This window comes from Erpetoichthys calabaricus, chromosome 11 (assembly GCF_900747795.2).
Source record: "Erpetoichthys calabaricus chromosome 11, fErpCal1.3, whole genome shotgun sequence".
Lineage (NCBI taxonomy): Eukaryota > Metazoa > Chordata > Cladistia > Polypteriformes > Polypteridae > Erpetoichthys > Erpetoichthys calabaricus.
This window is the reverse complement of record NC_041404.2, coordinates 107237928-107252881: the sequence shown is the minus strand read 5'-3', so window position 1 is coordinate 107252881 and position 14954 is coordinate 107237928. Positions and strand designations below refer to the sequence as shown.

Below are 14954 nucleotides of genomic sequence, written 5' to 3'. Positions count from 1 at the left end.
AATCCTGAAGGAGAATGTCCGGCCATCTGTTCGTCAACTCAAGCTGAAGCGATCTTGGGTGCTGCAACAGGACAATGACCCAAAACACACCAGCAAATCCACCTCTGAATGGCTGAAGAAAACAAAATGAAGACTTTGGAGTGGCCTAGTCAAAGTCCTGACCTGAATCCAATTGAGATGCTATGGCATGACCTTAAAAAGGCGGTTCATGCTAGAAAACCCTCAAATAAAGCTGAATTACAACAATTTTGCAAAGATGAGTGGGCCAAAATTCCTCCAGAGCGCTGTAAAAGACTCATTGCAAGTTATCGCAAACGCTTGATTGCAGTTATTGCTGCTAAGGGTGGCCCAACCAGTTATTAGGTTCAGGGGGCAATTACTTTTTCACACAAAGCCATGTAGGTTTGGATTTTTTTTTCTCCCTAAATAATAAAAACCACCATTTACAAACTGCATTTTGTGTTTACTTGTGTTATATTTGACTAATGGTTAAATGTGTTTGATGATCAGAAACATTTTGTGTGACAAACATGCAAAAGAATAAGAAATCAGGAAGGGGGCAAATAGTTTTTCACACCACTGTATATCCAAGATCGCAGCAAATCTGTCGTTTTTCACACATTCTACACTGGTATCTTTGTTGTCAAAGAGTAAATGCAGCATGATGCTCTGATAGCGGTATCTTTGATTGACAGTACAACAAATAGTTCTGAGTAGACATCAACCACAGCACCAGCTGTGATCATAACTGGCCTTAAGAAAAGAATGAAGATACAGTAATCCCTCCTCCATCGCGAGGGTTGCGTTCCAGAGCCACCCGTGAAATAAGAAAATCTGCAAAGTAGAAACCATATGTTTATATGGTCATTTTTATATTGTCATGCTTGGGTCACAGATTTGCGCAGAAACACAGGAGGTTGTAGAGAGACAGGAACGTTATTCAAACACTACAAACAAACATTTGTCTCTTTTTCAAAAGTTTAAACTGTGCTCCATGACAAGACAGAGATGACAGTTCTGTCTCACAATTAAAAGAATGCAAACATATCTTCCTCTTCAACGGAGTGCGCGTCAGAGAGAGAAAAGCAAACAAATCAATAGGGCTGTTTTAATTATGCGAAGCACCGCCGGTACAAAGCTGTTGAAGGCGGCAGCTCACACCCCCTCCGTCAGGAGCAGGGAGAGAGAGAGAGAGAAAGACAGAGAAAAACAAAGTCAAAAATCAATACGCGCCCTTTGAGCTTTTAAGTATGCGAAGCACAGTGCAGCATGTCGCTTCAGGAAGCAGCTGCACACAGAAGGTAGCAACGTCCCTATCGTCTAGGTATGCGAACAGCCCCCCTACGTCAGCGCAAGAGAGAGCGAGAGAAAGTAAGTTGGGTAGCTTCTCAGCCATCTGCCAATAGCGTCCCTTGTATGAAATCAACTGGGCAAACCAACTGAGGAAGCATGTACCAGAAATTAAAAGACCCATTGTCCGCAGAAATCCGCGAACCAGCAAAAAATCCGCGATATATATTTAAATATGCTTACATATAAAATCCGCGATAGAGTGAAGCCGCGAAAGGCGAAGCGCAATATAGCGAGGGATCACTGTAAATGCCATCAACTCGGAGAGTGAGAAGCAAGTTTGTGGTACCACATGAACGTCACTGACAGATTAAAACTGGAAAAAAAAAATTAACTTTTACAAGTAGCCAAAATTTACACCAGGTGTTACAGACTCAAATGAAATGTATATTTTTATTATACTGTAATAATAATAATAGCAGCTCATTACTCAGAATAGAAAGAGCTTGGACTTGAATCCACAGTTTCTTGATTATGAGGCAGCAGTTCTTGCCAGCAGTCACACTTCGACTTTCTGTCAATTTATGTTTGGACTTGGGTTTTTACTCCTTGACAGCAACATATAAATTGAATGATTTCTTTTTCTTTGGTTATGTTCTTGAATAAAAGTGCACTTGTTTTGTTATACCTTTTGTGAAAGTGTTTATTTGATATTTGGACTAAAGTCTTCTCACATTATACACTTCACGTCATTATTACTGTAACATGGAAAACGTTTCTGTTTTAAGTATGTGTTCAGCATTTCTTGCCTCGCATTTCCTGTCATCCAACATTTACCGGGATCGTTGTAGAAACAGAACACACTTGAAATGTATGTATTCCAAGTAACGATATATTATTTACCCTATACAACTCAAGGCACCTCACACCCAGATAAACTGACCTGAGGTGGGAGAACTTCAGCTGCGTCAGTGGTGGGAGGTAAAAATAGCAGGCTGCTTGTGCTGATAGACACATTTGCAAAACAAAAAAGCTGCTTAAGAGGTGTGAAGGAATTTAAGGTGGCCCGGCATTACAACATTTTTTGAAGGCTTCAGGGATACTAGTGTTAATGGGGTGGGGGGCGCGGGGGGTGTTATTGGTTTGTTGGGTTAGCTGCAACAACCAAACAGGACCAAGTAGGAAGGCTTGTAATTGAAACATACATTGTTTACATCCACAGGAAAGTTGAACGGTATGATCAGTGGTGGTGGTTTCAGATCCACTTCTTATTAATCTTCTTCTATACTAATAAAAGGCAAAGCCCTCACTGACTGACTGACTCATCACTAATTCTCCAACTTCCCGTGTAGATGGAAGGCTGATATTTGGCAGGCTCATTCCTTACAGCTTACTTACAAAAGTTAGGCAGGTTTCATTTCGAAATTCTACGCGTAATGGTCATAACTGGAACCTAGTTTCGTATATTGTATACAGCCATAGCGGGCAGCTTGGTCGCCGTGTCAGGCAGTTGCGTCTTGCATCATGACGCCTCCCACGTGATTGAGTGCCTGCCCATATAAGGTAAATATTCACGGGTGAAGGACTGTGCTTAGCATATTCATAAGTGCGGCTGCTGCGGAAATCAGCACTCTTCGCTGCGGTGTGTTCATTCCTTTCCTTGCTTCGCCAAGGAAGCAGAATTTACACAGCTTCTCCACTGTTTTATAAACGAACGACATATAAGGCCATCCTTTTTCCTTGCTTCGCCAAGGAACCAGCCTTTTTATTTAATCCACGGGTTCTCCGCTGTTTTATTGTTGATTTGTTAAGATTGTTATAGTTATTGTGTAGGTATTTTACACTTAGTTTACTGACGCCATATAAGGCCGTCCTTTCTCCTTGCTTCGCGGTTCTCTACTGTTTTATTGTTCGTTTATTACGATTGTTATAGTTATTGTGTAGGTATTTTATACTTTGTTTACTGATCAAGTACCCATTCCCTTTATTCTTCCAACTGTACCCCTATTAACATGTCTGTCGAGGTGATCACCATCAATCAAACAACTATCACTTACTGAGTGGTGTCCATGCCCAGAGATGGCGCCTGCCTTTTCCATTCTCTGTGTTACATATTGCACGGATATATCGGGCTCACTTTTGATATCTGCAGGGACATTGTGTCTTATGTATTAAATGACTGGGACAGGTTCAAAGTGTGGACTGATGATGGTACAGGAGATAATTATAGTACACAGGAGCACTATAAGACTGAAATGCTTAAGCCCTTCACCTATGGTTCTGCATGTGAGTTGATGGCTGCCACTGAATTGTTTGGTTGTCGCTTTCAAGTGTACCGAAATGGCCAAATATTTTACACCTTTGGAGAACCGTCAATGCCTCCTTAAACATCTTAGATTCACAGGTGGACACTTTGATGTTTATGAATATTTCAACTCTCAAAAGATCGATGCGAAATTATTGATGAAGCCAGCTGTATGCTTATATCTATTGACACATACCGAATGTCAGTTCAACACAAATCCAGCTCGAGCCGATTATGACAGCAGCAATCCAAGCTGTGAGAACACAGTAAAAAGGAGGCATATCAGACGTCATGGTAGATTTTCTGATGCAGCTAGACGGAAGCAACTTCGTGCAGCTGCCGCCAAATACTCGCAGAAAAATCCACAAGTTCATAAACACGCTGTGGCTAAATACTCAGAAGCACATCCACAAGTTCATAGGGACGCTGTCGCTAAATACTCGCAAGCGAATCCACAAGTTCATAGAGACGCTGTCGCTAAATACACGGAGGCAAATCCCAAGTTAACAGAGCCTCTGTTTCTAGATACGATCCCAATAATGAAAAGCGGCTCATACGAAAACAACAGGTTTGGCTCAGAAAAACCAATTGTGGATTTGCGTACGACCCAAACATACATTATGAGTCTGACAAAACCGTACACATTGGATCCATGGATGTTCACTGTGACTATTGTCAAGCTCAGAAGTGGAAATGTGAGTCTCCTGGTGTGTGCTATAACAGTGGTAAAGTCTCACTCACTCCTTTACGTAAGCTTCCTGACCTTCTTGAAGGCCTGTTAAATGGCGAACATCCTCAAACTGAGCATTTCTTGAACAATATTCAAAAGTACAACAGCGCATTTCAAATGACGTCATTTGGTGCTAACCAAATCGTTGAGGGAAATTTTATGCCTTCATTTAAAGTTCAGGGACAAGTGTATCACTTGATTGGCAGTCTCTTACCTATGCCAAGTGAGGAACACAAATTTTAGCAAATTTATTTCGTCGGAGACGATGAAAAGGAAGCACAAATCCGCTGCGCTAATTTTTCTGGACTTAACATACCCCTGGTCAAGCAATTACAAAAAATGCTCCATGACTGTAACACTTACATCCAGGACTTCCACTCCACAATGGACAGTATTTCATATGATGACAAAGACTTCAAAGTTGTCATTCACGCAGACAAAAAAACATTACATGCACGCAAAGGCAGATTTAATAAACCCACAGTTCATCAAGTTGGTGTTGTCATCGTTGGGCAAACGTTCAACAATAGAGATATTGTCTTGAAAACCAGAGACAATAAACTACAACGCATTAAGGAAACCCACAGATACTATGATGCACTTCAATATCCTCTCATGTTCTGCTGTGGTGAAGACGGCTATTCTGTGTCTATACCTCAAGTTCATGCTACCAGTAAGTTACCTATGAACAAAACTGTCCCTGCAGCAAACGTCTATTCATACCGGCTTATGATCAGACAACATCATGATAATACTATCCTTTTCTTCCAAACTTTATTAAATCAGTTTTTAGTTGATATGTACGCAAAAATTGAATTCGAAAGACTAAATTATATCAGACTAAATCAGAAAAAACTACGAGCTGAAAATTACGTTCACTTAAAAGATGCTATTGACAAAAACGACACTGATTTAATAGAACTTGGCCAAGCTGTAATATTACCATCTTCCTTCACTGGAGGACCTCGCTATATGCACGAGCGTACAAAAGATGCAATGACACACGTACGTAATTGTGGCCGCCCTGACTTATTCATCACATTTACTTGCAATCCTAAATGGCCTGACATCACTGAAATTCTCCTTCCACGTCAAAAACCTCACGATCGCCACGACCTTATCAGTCGTGTATTTCATCTCAAGATTCGCAAAATGATAGCCTTGTTCACGAAGAGTAACATTTTCGGCTGTACAAATTGCTACATGTACACCATAGAGTGGCAAAAGCGAGATATTCCCCATGCACACATTCTATTGTGACTAAAGGATAGGATTAAACCAGCTCTCATCGATCAAGTCATCCGTGTGGAAATTCCTGATCCACAGACTGACCCTGCCCTACACAAAATAGTAAAATCCACCTTGATTCACGGCCCATGTGGACCTCATAATATCAACTCACCCTGCATGATCAACAGAATATGTACTAAGAAGTACCCACGTCTGTTCATCTCAGAAACTCAGACTGGAGAAGATGGTTTCCCTCAGTACCGCCGGCGCACACCTGCTGATGGAGGTCATACAATTAACATCAAAGGAGTAGATATCAACAACAGATGGGTGGTCCCTTATAGTCCTGTGCTGTCCCGCTTCTTCAATGCTCACATCAATGTCGAATTTTGCATTTCAGTAAAATCAATCAAATACATCTGCAAGTATGTTAACAAGGGAAGTGACCAGGCAGTATTTACAATACAAAATCAAAATGACGAAGTATCTCGATACGAAGCTGGTCGTTACATTAGTAGCTCTGAAGCAGCCTGGCGCATTTTCTGTTTTCCCATTCACGAACGTTTCCCTCCGGTCGTTCATCTTGCTGTGCATCTTGAGAACGGACAAAGAATTTATTTCACAGAAGGCAACGTTGCCGATAAGTACACAATCCACCACAAACCACCCTTTTAGCGTTCTTTGACCTTTGCAAACACGATGATTTTGCAAAACAACTTCATTATAATGAAATTCCATCATATTATGTGTGGGCAAACAACATGTTTCGTCGAAGGAAACAGGGCAACCCTGTACCAGGACGTTCGGGAGTGAAAAAGGATAATGTACTGGGACGGGTCTACACTGTACACCCGAATAACTCAGAATGCTACCATCTTCGATTGCTGCTCAACAAAATCACAGGTCCCACATCTTTCAAATCTCTCAGAACAGTTGATGGTGTCCTACATCCGACCTATAAGTCAGCCTGCAGGGCACTCGATTTATTACATGACGATATCAACTGGGACAAGACTCTACACGAAGCTGCTCTGTCTCGCTCACCTCAAAAGATCCGTGAACTGTTTGCTGTCATTTTGTTTTTTATGCCAAATGGAAAACCCCTTAAACCTATGGGAAAAACATAAAGACAGCATAGCAGAAGATATTAGGAGACAACTGAAAGAGATCATATATGAACAGAAGTCCACCAGTGGTTAAATTTGATCTATAACAACTGTCTACAGTTGCTTGAAAACTACGTAATTGGTATTGGAGGTCAATCTCTTCATCATTACGGTTTGCCTTCACCTTTAACAGAACTGGCACAACTTACGTCAAATCCCGAGTACTTGAAAGAGACATTTTACAACACCTTGCAATTGGCCAATATAGTTACAAATAACGAGCGCTTGCTAAATAGTGAACAAAAGTCAGTTTATGAGCAAATCATGAGCAGCGTTGCGTCAGCCACTGGCACGGTGTTTTTCCTTGATGCTCCAGGAGGAACTGGTAAGACATTCCTAATAAACCTTCTCCTTGCAAAAATCCAAGCAAAACGTAACATTGCCATAGCTGTGGCTTCTTCTGGCATTGCTGCATCTCTTCTAGAGGGTGGCAGGAACTGCTCATTCAGCTTTCAAGCTGCCTCTGAACCTCAACCATACTGAATCCCCCATGTGTAACATATCAAAGCAGAGCAACATGGCTGAAGTTCTGTGACATTGTCAGCTTATTGTCTGGGATGAATGTACTATGGCACACAGAGCAGTGTATTGAGGCTTTAGACAGGACCCTCTGAAACACCAACAAACTTACGGAAGGCTTGACAGTGTTACTGGCTGGAGACTTCCGCCAAACCCTACCAGTCGTGCCCAGAGGAACACGTGCTGATGAAGTTAAAGCATCTCTGAAATCTTCATACCTATGGCCACAAATCAATGTTGTTACTTTAAAAATAAACATGAGAGTTCATTTAAAATGTGACAAAAAAGCTGAGGAGTTCTCTGCTCTTCTGATGAGTATAGGTGATGGCACCTTCATACAAGAAAATCGTAAAATAAATATTCCTACAAATCTGTGTCTCATCGTGAATACCTTACAAAGCCTTCTTCAAAATGTTTACCCGATCTACGAAATGTCCACCAAAATGACGTGTCATGGTTAAGAGAGAGAGCTATCCTGACACCAAAAAATGACATGACTACGACTATAAACTAGGGCTGGGCGATTTGGGCTAAAATCAAAATCTCGATTAATTGAACATTTTAACTCGATTACGATTAATGGACGATTATTTTATTTTTTTTGCCCTCATAGTTCACTGACAAGTTTTGTACAGTAAATATGCTCACATATTACAAGTGAGAGATTTTTGAATGAAGGGTGCATTACTTGATTTTAAAATAATTGAAGGAAACACACTATCTACTATCTGTGATTATTTATTGAACATCAATGTTGAACAACTGAAATTAAAGCACACATTGCCTAAAACGAACAGTCACTTTGTTCTTATAAAAAAAGTCAAAATAAATAACTTGCACTTTTGGAAACAAAATAAATTATTTTCAATGTTTTTCTTATTAAAAGTAGAAAATAAGCAGTATCTCTTCTAAATAAAATAACTCTTATATATCCTGTAAATAATATTTTAAACAGTGCATTTCTTGCATCTTCTGTAAACAAATATTTTAATGTTGTAATGAAAATAGAACTCTCTAAACACTGTTGCATGAGGTGATCTTAGCGATCTTGTCATGTCACTATATGAACATGAATTTACTCTAAGTTCTTACTAAGAAACACGAGCATGTTAACCTTTTCAGGTTTCAGGCAGGACCTGAGGCATGTAACAATGTTTCCGCCCGAACTGAAAACCCGCTCTGATGGGGAGCTAGTAGCTGGTATGCAGAGATACTTTTTTGCCCCCTTACTTAGAGTGGGAAAGTGTACATGATGCTTCCTCCACAAGTCCAGTGGATTTGCCTCACTATCCAGCATGGGGGACACCAAATAGCTGCTCATCTCTGCTTCTAGCGATTGCTGAAGTGACAGAGTGGGTGTAGCTGAACTTGCTGAAGGTGTTGCCTCACTCTCTTTAAAAAAGCTTCCTAATGACCTCTTTTGCTTTTATGCTATTATATTTAATTAAGCTGACGTGTACTTACCAATTGCAAGGTGCAGGCGGTGTCCAAAACACTGCTGCCGTAACCATCCATTAAGCGCAGCAGCTTTGACAATATTAGCACCGTTGTCTGTCGTAATGGCTGAAAGTTTTTCTTCCGCGAGGTCCCATTCAGAAAGCATATCTTTCAGACCTTGCGCAATCATATCTGCCGTGTGATCGGCTGGAAAATATGCCGTCTCAAGGCATCTCTGGCGCAGCTTCCAATCGTCGTCAATGTAGTGCAAAGTAAGGCTCAAGAATGGGTCCATCGTCCTACTTGACCAGAGATCAGATGTGGCTGCAAAGTGTTGAACATTTTTCAGTTCAGCAGCTACATTTTTACAACATGTCTTGTACATGTCTGGCAGCGCAGTTTTAGAAAAATGTGATCGCGATGGCACAGTGTATCTTCTGTCGAGAGTTTTAACGAGGTGTTTAAACCCGCTTCGCTCCACTGTAGCCAAGGGAGTCATATCCTTTGCGATGTAATAATAAATAGCGTCAGTTATTTCTTTCCATCTTCTTGAACTCTTTACATACTGCGTGGCATTTGTGAACGCTTGTGTTATCGACATCTGCTTTGCGGAGGCACTTGTTGCTGGGCGCTTGTCAGTCTCTTTTTGTTTTTTTTGAGCCATGCACTGTTCATATTCAGTAACGTGATTGTGCTTCAAGTGTTGAAACAAATTGGTGGTGTTACCTTTGGGCGTCGAAACTGTTTTTCTACAGTGTCTACATCTGACTTCATTTTGTTCAATGTCATCCTTACTGAAGCCAAAATGTGTCCAAATGACGGAGACTGCGTTTTTCTTTGGTACAAGCTGCTCTTGTTGCTCAGTTGTGTCAGTGTTTAAGCTCTCCATGCTCGACATGTCGGCGGAATAACTTAACTTAACGTAACGGAGCGGGGTCACGTGACTCCACACGCGGTAGTGTTTTTAAAGGGAAAGTAATCGAAATAATCGACCTGGAAAAATTTGATCGATTATAGGTTCTGAATGTCGATTTAGATTACTTTTCGATTAATCGCCCAGCCCTACTATAAACTACATTTTACTTGAAGAACTACCTTCACAACCAAAAACATATCAATCTGTTGATTCAGTTGTAGAAGTAGAAGACGCGGTACATTATCCGATAGAGTTTCTACAAAACAACCTAATTCAAGCAACTATTTTTACTGGCAGTGCCTCAGGTGACAGTTTTTATTCCTCGCATCCCCGTTATACCATCTAATCTCCCATTTCAATTCAAACGCTTTCAATTTCCAGTAAGGCTCTGCTTCGCAATGACAATTAATAAGTCTCAAGGACAAACACTACAAAAGGTTGGCATTGATTTGAGGCAGGATTGCTTTTCACATGGCCAACTGTATGTTGCAAGCTCAAGAGTAAGCTCAGCGCACAGCTTGGTCATATTACAACCGGAGGGACAAACTGACAACGTGGTATACAAAGAGATCCTTAACAAATATTTTTTTGTATATTTTCCCTCAGTTTAAAATTTTTTACTTTTTTCTTAAAAATATTCAGGCAGTATTTCGCCGCTGCGAAGCACGGGTATTTTGCTAGTATATAATATGTGGCTGTTCGTTTGTCTGTCCAGGATTTTAAATTACCTGTAGCTCGCAAAAATTTTATTTTATTGTAGAATCAACTCTTTGCAGTGGCCAGCAGGGTGGCTGTGCAGTGCATGCGTATGAGCCCCGTTCTCATTCCCTACCAGTTTCGCCATCGCTTCCCCTACCTCTTCATATCTAAATCATTCAAATCAGATTGGAAACTTAAGTGCCAGCTTAAGTGAAAAATTAAAAGAAAACGTACTAAGTAATTATAACACAAACACTGACTTAATCAGTTTTAATGCAAAAAGATGCCAATGAAGGAAGAGAAGAAGTAGGCCGCTAGGCTGGAGAAAGGAAGAGCTGCTCAGGAAGCAGCAAAGTGCATTAACCTCTGAGCAAATGAATGCTAAACGTACAGAGAAAGAGTATGAAAACTATGAATGCACAAGTCAAGTGTATTCTGCAGTGCGCCGTTACTGGTATAAGTATATTTATTTAACACTAATGTTGGCTAGCAGCCTTTATTGTTACAGATGAATGCTTAAGTAAGTATATAACAGACTAAAATCTAAATGATTAAAAGTCATTTTGTCCTGATGAAAGACAGCTTGTGGACCACTTGAATTGTGCATGGGGACCACTGGTGGTCCACAGGTAATATATTGAGAACCACTGGTGTGGAAGGAAGCACTTCTAGTCCTTGCATCCAAGGGTCTATAAGTTAAGAAATCCACAATCCCAAATGAAAAGGGTAGCACTAAGTCCAAAATTTAGATACTCTATAAAGGAATCCACTGCTTTTGTTATCCAAGTGTGATGGGGATTACATAAAGACCAAGGAGTATTATGGGATCAGTAAATTTTGACCATTGTATTGAAAGAAGGGCAATGATACTGAAGAAACAATGTGTGGGTGGAAGTTTTACTTTTTAAAAAAAAAAAAAATTGACAGAGAACAGGAAAAAAATCATTGAACGTAAAAAAGGACAGCTCCTTTTTTATTGACATAAGAAGTAAAATATAAGTAAAGCACAGTTGAATCAGAATTTAATAAGTACAGTATTACAAACATTACATCTAAAAAAAAAAAATCCATCAAAGTGAACATTCATTTCTGTTCCCTTCCCCGCAAGCTATAATGACAAGAGAGCCCAGTCTAAAGTTGTTTGTCCCAGATTTATATTAAGACAGCAGAGGATAGTCCTAGATAATAGATGCAGAAATGCAGCTGGGAACCCAGTACACTACCCATAAGGCTGCCTGTGCTGAGTTTCAATGTGGAAGAGGTGATGTTGCCAGTTTGCACTTGTTGATATCTACCAGATAGTGTCTTTAATCCAAAATGTCACAAATGTGACATGTGCAATAAATGATTATTGCCTTTTTGAAGCACAGGGCTTTTCATGATTAAACATGGCTGAAAATTGCATAACAATTAGTTATATGTACACATGAAAGAAAAGTGTTTTATACATAAAGAAATGGAAAGACAAGTGTTGTCTGAGTTAATGCTGTGGCTTGGAAGAATATATTTAAATGATGCTTCCATGTTAAATTAAAAGCCATGAGCACTTCAGCTAATGCATAAACATTTTACAGACTACTCAAAGGACATACTAAGCAAAGAATAACAATGCATCATGCCACTTATAGGTTACTTGAACTTAATTGTAAAACTAATGTGTGTTCACCCTGCTTTATACACATGTCTGATTTTCTGTCTGAATCCCTGTCAGAATCACTCACTGAATTTAACTTTTGTTGATAACTTTTTTCTGAAGTAGAATAATGCACATATGGTGCTACCTTAGAGTAATGTGGCTATTGCACAAAAATTCAGTTTAACAATGAATTATTATCTTTGTTACAACATAACAGAATAGCTGCTTGACATCTTAAAATATACAAACTGGTTCAGTGTCAAAATTCTGTTATTACAATACCTGGGTAGCAATATAATACTTATTATTGTGAAACTGAAGAAAAAAAAATATCACTATTCACATCTGCAGTTCAGCCATTGCCCTTCTTGTGTGTCTTAAAAGACTAAAGGAAATCGGCATCGGGAAGGTGATTTAGCTTCAAACATTGCTGCTCTAGTGCCCCTTTTAATGAGAGGTACAAAGTGGTTATCGCTTACAGTACCCTTTGGGTTCCTATATGCCTATGCTAGAAGAGGCAATGAGTAAGGGCTTTGAAGGATATAGTATATAATTGTGACTTGGAAAATTTGGAGAAGTGGTAAACAGAAAGAGTATATAGGTGATGTGTATAGAAGATAGCATGGAACTGTAAAGGTAGGAGAATGCTTAGGGGGAGTAGTGAAGGTTATTCTGACAGGGAAGCAGTGATGGCAGTGTTGATGTGGTTGTACTTGTGTTAGAATGTGCAGACACAATGGTGGAGGTGAATTAGTTAAGTGAATATGTTTGTAGTTAAGATTGTTACTATATAACTGATGAATGTGTACAGGCGTATGCTTAACAGCTTGGGAGAAATTAGTTTTTTGACATATTGTCACATCTTCAGCGACTCAGTGGAAGGTCTAGATATAAAATATGTTTAAGTCAGTACATATGGTCATGAGTAGTCCACAGGGGCTTTGGCTTCAGTGTGAAGAATGCCAACAACAAAATATATTAGAGTTGTGTCTGCAAGAAGTGATTTGGGCATAGTGAAAAATAATAAGGTGATCCCTGGGGAGGAGTATGGATTATGACATCAATTGGTTATAGGAGATCTTTTAGTCAGAGGTATAAAGAAAACCAAGAAAGCATTAGGCATGTAACGGTTCTGAATTCGACACCAAAACCTTGATTCAAACATCGCGGACCCGCTGACCCTGCTTTAGCTACAGCTGGATGTGCTCACATTATATGTTGCAAAACTCATTTCTTAGTTCACAGTTAACACTATAAAACATGTAAATCAAGAAATTATTCCATTTAAATGTAGGATAAGTTGTATATTTTGTAAATAATCAATCTTCAACTTTTGCAGGGATTATGTTCTTAGAAAACAACGTGAAAGTTGAAGACGCAACTGTTAATACATTGAACCTATGGGAAATAGGGGTTTAGGTTCCAGTGACCAATAAATACAATAAATAATCTTTTGCCAGAGATTGCTCAATAATTATTTTCTTCATGAAACTCTTCAAAACAAAGCACTGTTTTTGACAATATGCAATTTTCTTAACACAGTAACCATCACATAACCCATAAAATGCAGTACAGAAAAAATCAATTTTAACATGCAAAAAAAGGATTTTTTTCCCTTGTTAATCATTCACTACAATTCTGTCATCTTTTTTTTTTTTATATATAAAAAGAGCAGAAGACCACATACTACCAAGGTCTGTCCTGTACAGATGGCGTTGGAGATTGTGAAGGACGCACCAGCTTTATCTGTCAGCAACGCCAGTTTCAGGTGTGGCTTGATCCTTAAGGCCCTGTCCAAACGGCCGTTCAAATCATGGTTAAATGAATGTGCCCTGAGCAACCTAGGCGTTTAAGTCATGTTTTGTACTGGAGCTTAATTGACTTCAATATGATGTTACATTCGCGTTTGTTTGCCTCTGGTAAATGACAACTTGCAGCCCAGATTGTATTTTTGTGTGTTATCAGGCAATCCAGAGTTTTTTTAACCTGTGGGGTTTGAGGTTCACTCATATTAGATTTGTGAAATATGGATCATTTGGCTTTATTAGACCTGAACATTGGCCTCCTTGTGTTAAAATCCTCCTGATATGGTAACATAGGCAGAGAACACATTGCCGCCACTAAAGTGTTCACCCTCTAACTGCACAGCGTGTGTGTAATCTATGAAGAAAAACAATGATTTTCACATAAGTTCTTCAAATACTGTTGGATGTCAGTTTCAAGTTTTGATTGCCATATTACACGCAGGTCAACCAATATGCGAGTCAGTGTTAGCCCTGAATAGCGGCTATTTGTCACCTTGAATTAAGCCATATACAAACAGTACTCCTGTATGCACTAACCTAACCCACCGGCATTAATAATTCATTAGTTGCTAAAGTTATCTCATTAGCACAAATCTATTAACTGTTTTGAATTCTTCATTATCAGTATTATTTTGTTGATAATGTGCACAACAATTAGTGCTGAAACTTTCAACCTTAATTATCATATTTTCCATATACTTAAAGTATTAAGTTCACAAATGTTTCATAAAATAGTTTTACATACAAGACTAAACCTGTGTAAACCTCTTGTGCTTTACCAAAGTACATATTTGAAGTGAAACTGCATGAACATGTAACTGCTAATTTTGTTTTTTGTCATCTTTTAGATGCATCTCCAATGAAATAGATGTTAGTCTAGTGCTTTGTGCTTTTCTTTACCTCATATTTTCTCGATTTAGATATATTGAAGTTTAACAGGATTAGGGATCCTTTTAATTATGAAGTGGGCAGTGCAGATCTGCTTGCAAGTGTTGTTCTGTCATATGGCAGGACACTACTAGGACTGCAATTTGAGAGGTCACTGGAGGAATTTTAGTTTGGTGCGATACATGAATATCCGTAATTGACATGTAACTGTTTGTTCCTTTTCCATGAATTTATTTGTGTGAAGCAGGATTTGGTTCCCTTGTGTTCATTAAGTCAAAATGAATAGACTGGATGTAACATCAGAGATGAGATGCGTGCTTTCTACTGCACTCC

At 39.3% G+C, this 14954-nt stretch overlaps 2 protein-coding genes across 2 annotated transcripts in view; one reads left to right on the top strand and one right to left on the bottom strand.

Annotated features, from left to right (window-relative positions):
* The window catches only part of mis18a (MIS18 kinetochore protein A), a 121422-nt gene that overhangs the window by 32112 nt on the left and 74356 nt on the right, over positions 1-14954 (top strand). The window lies entirely within an intron of this gene.
* LOC127529680 (E3 SUMO-protein ligase ZBED1-like) lies at positions 7963-9189 on the bottom strand. Its single transcript, XM_051934189.1, has 2 exons — positions 8786-9189; positions 7963-8569 (listed from the first exon to the last, which is right to left on the bottom strand). Exons 1-2 carry the CDS (start codon positions 9174-9176, stop codon positions 8316-8318), a joined length of 645 nt encoding a protein of 214 aa, XP_051790149.1. The 5' UTR covers positions 9177-9189; the 3' UTR covers positions 7963-8315.

Bases quoted from the DNA above. Each gene is read 5' to 3' on its own strand.
- LOC127529680 (XM_051934189.1), bottom strand. From the start codon at position 9,176: ATGACTCCCTTGGCTACAGTGGAGCGAAGCGGGTTTAAACACCTCGTT. The intron at 8,570-8,785 runs GTGCTAATATTG...AGCAATCGCTAG, and splicing joins AGCCATTACGACAGACAACG to AAGCAGAGATGAGCAGCTAT.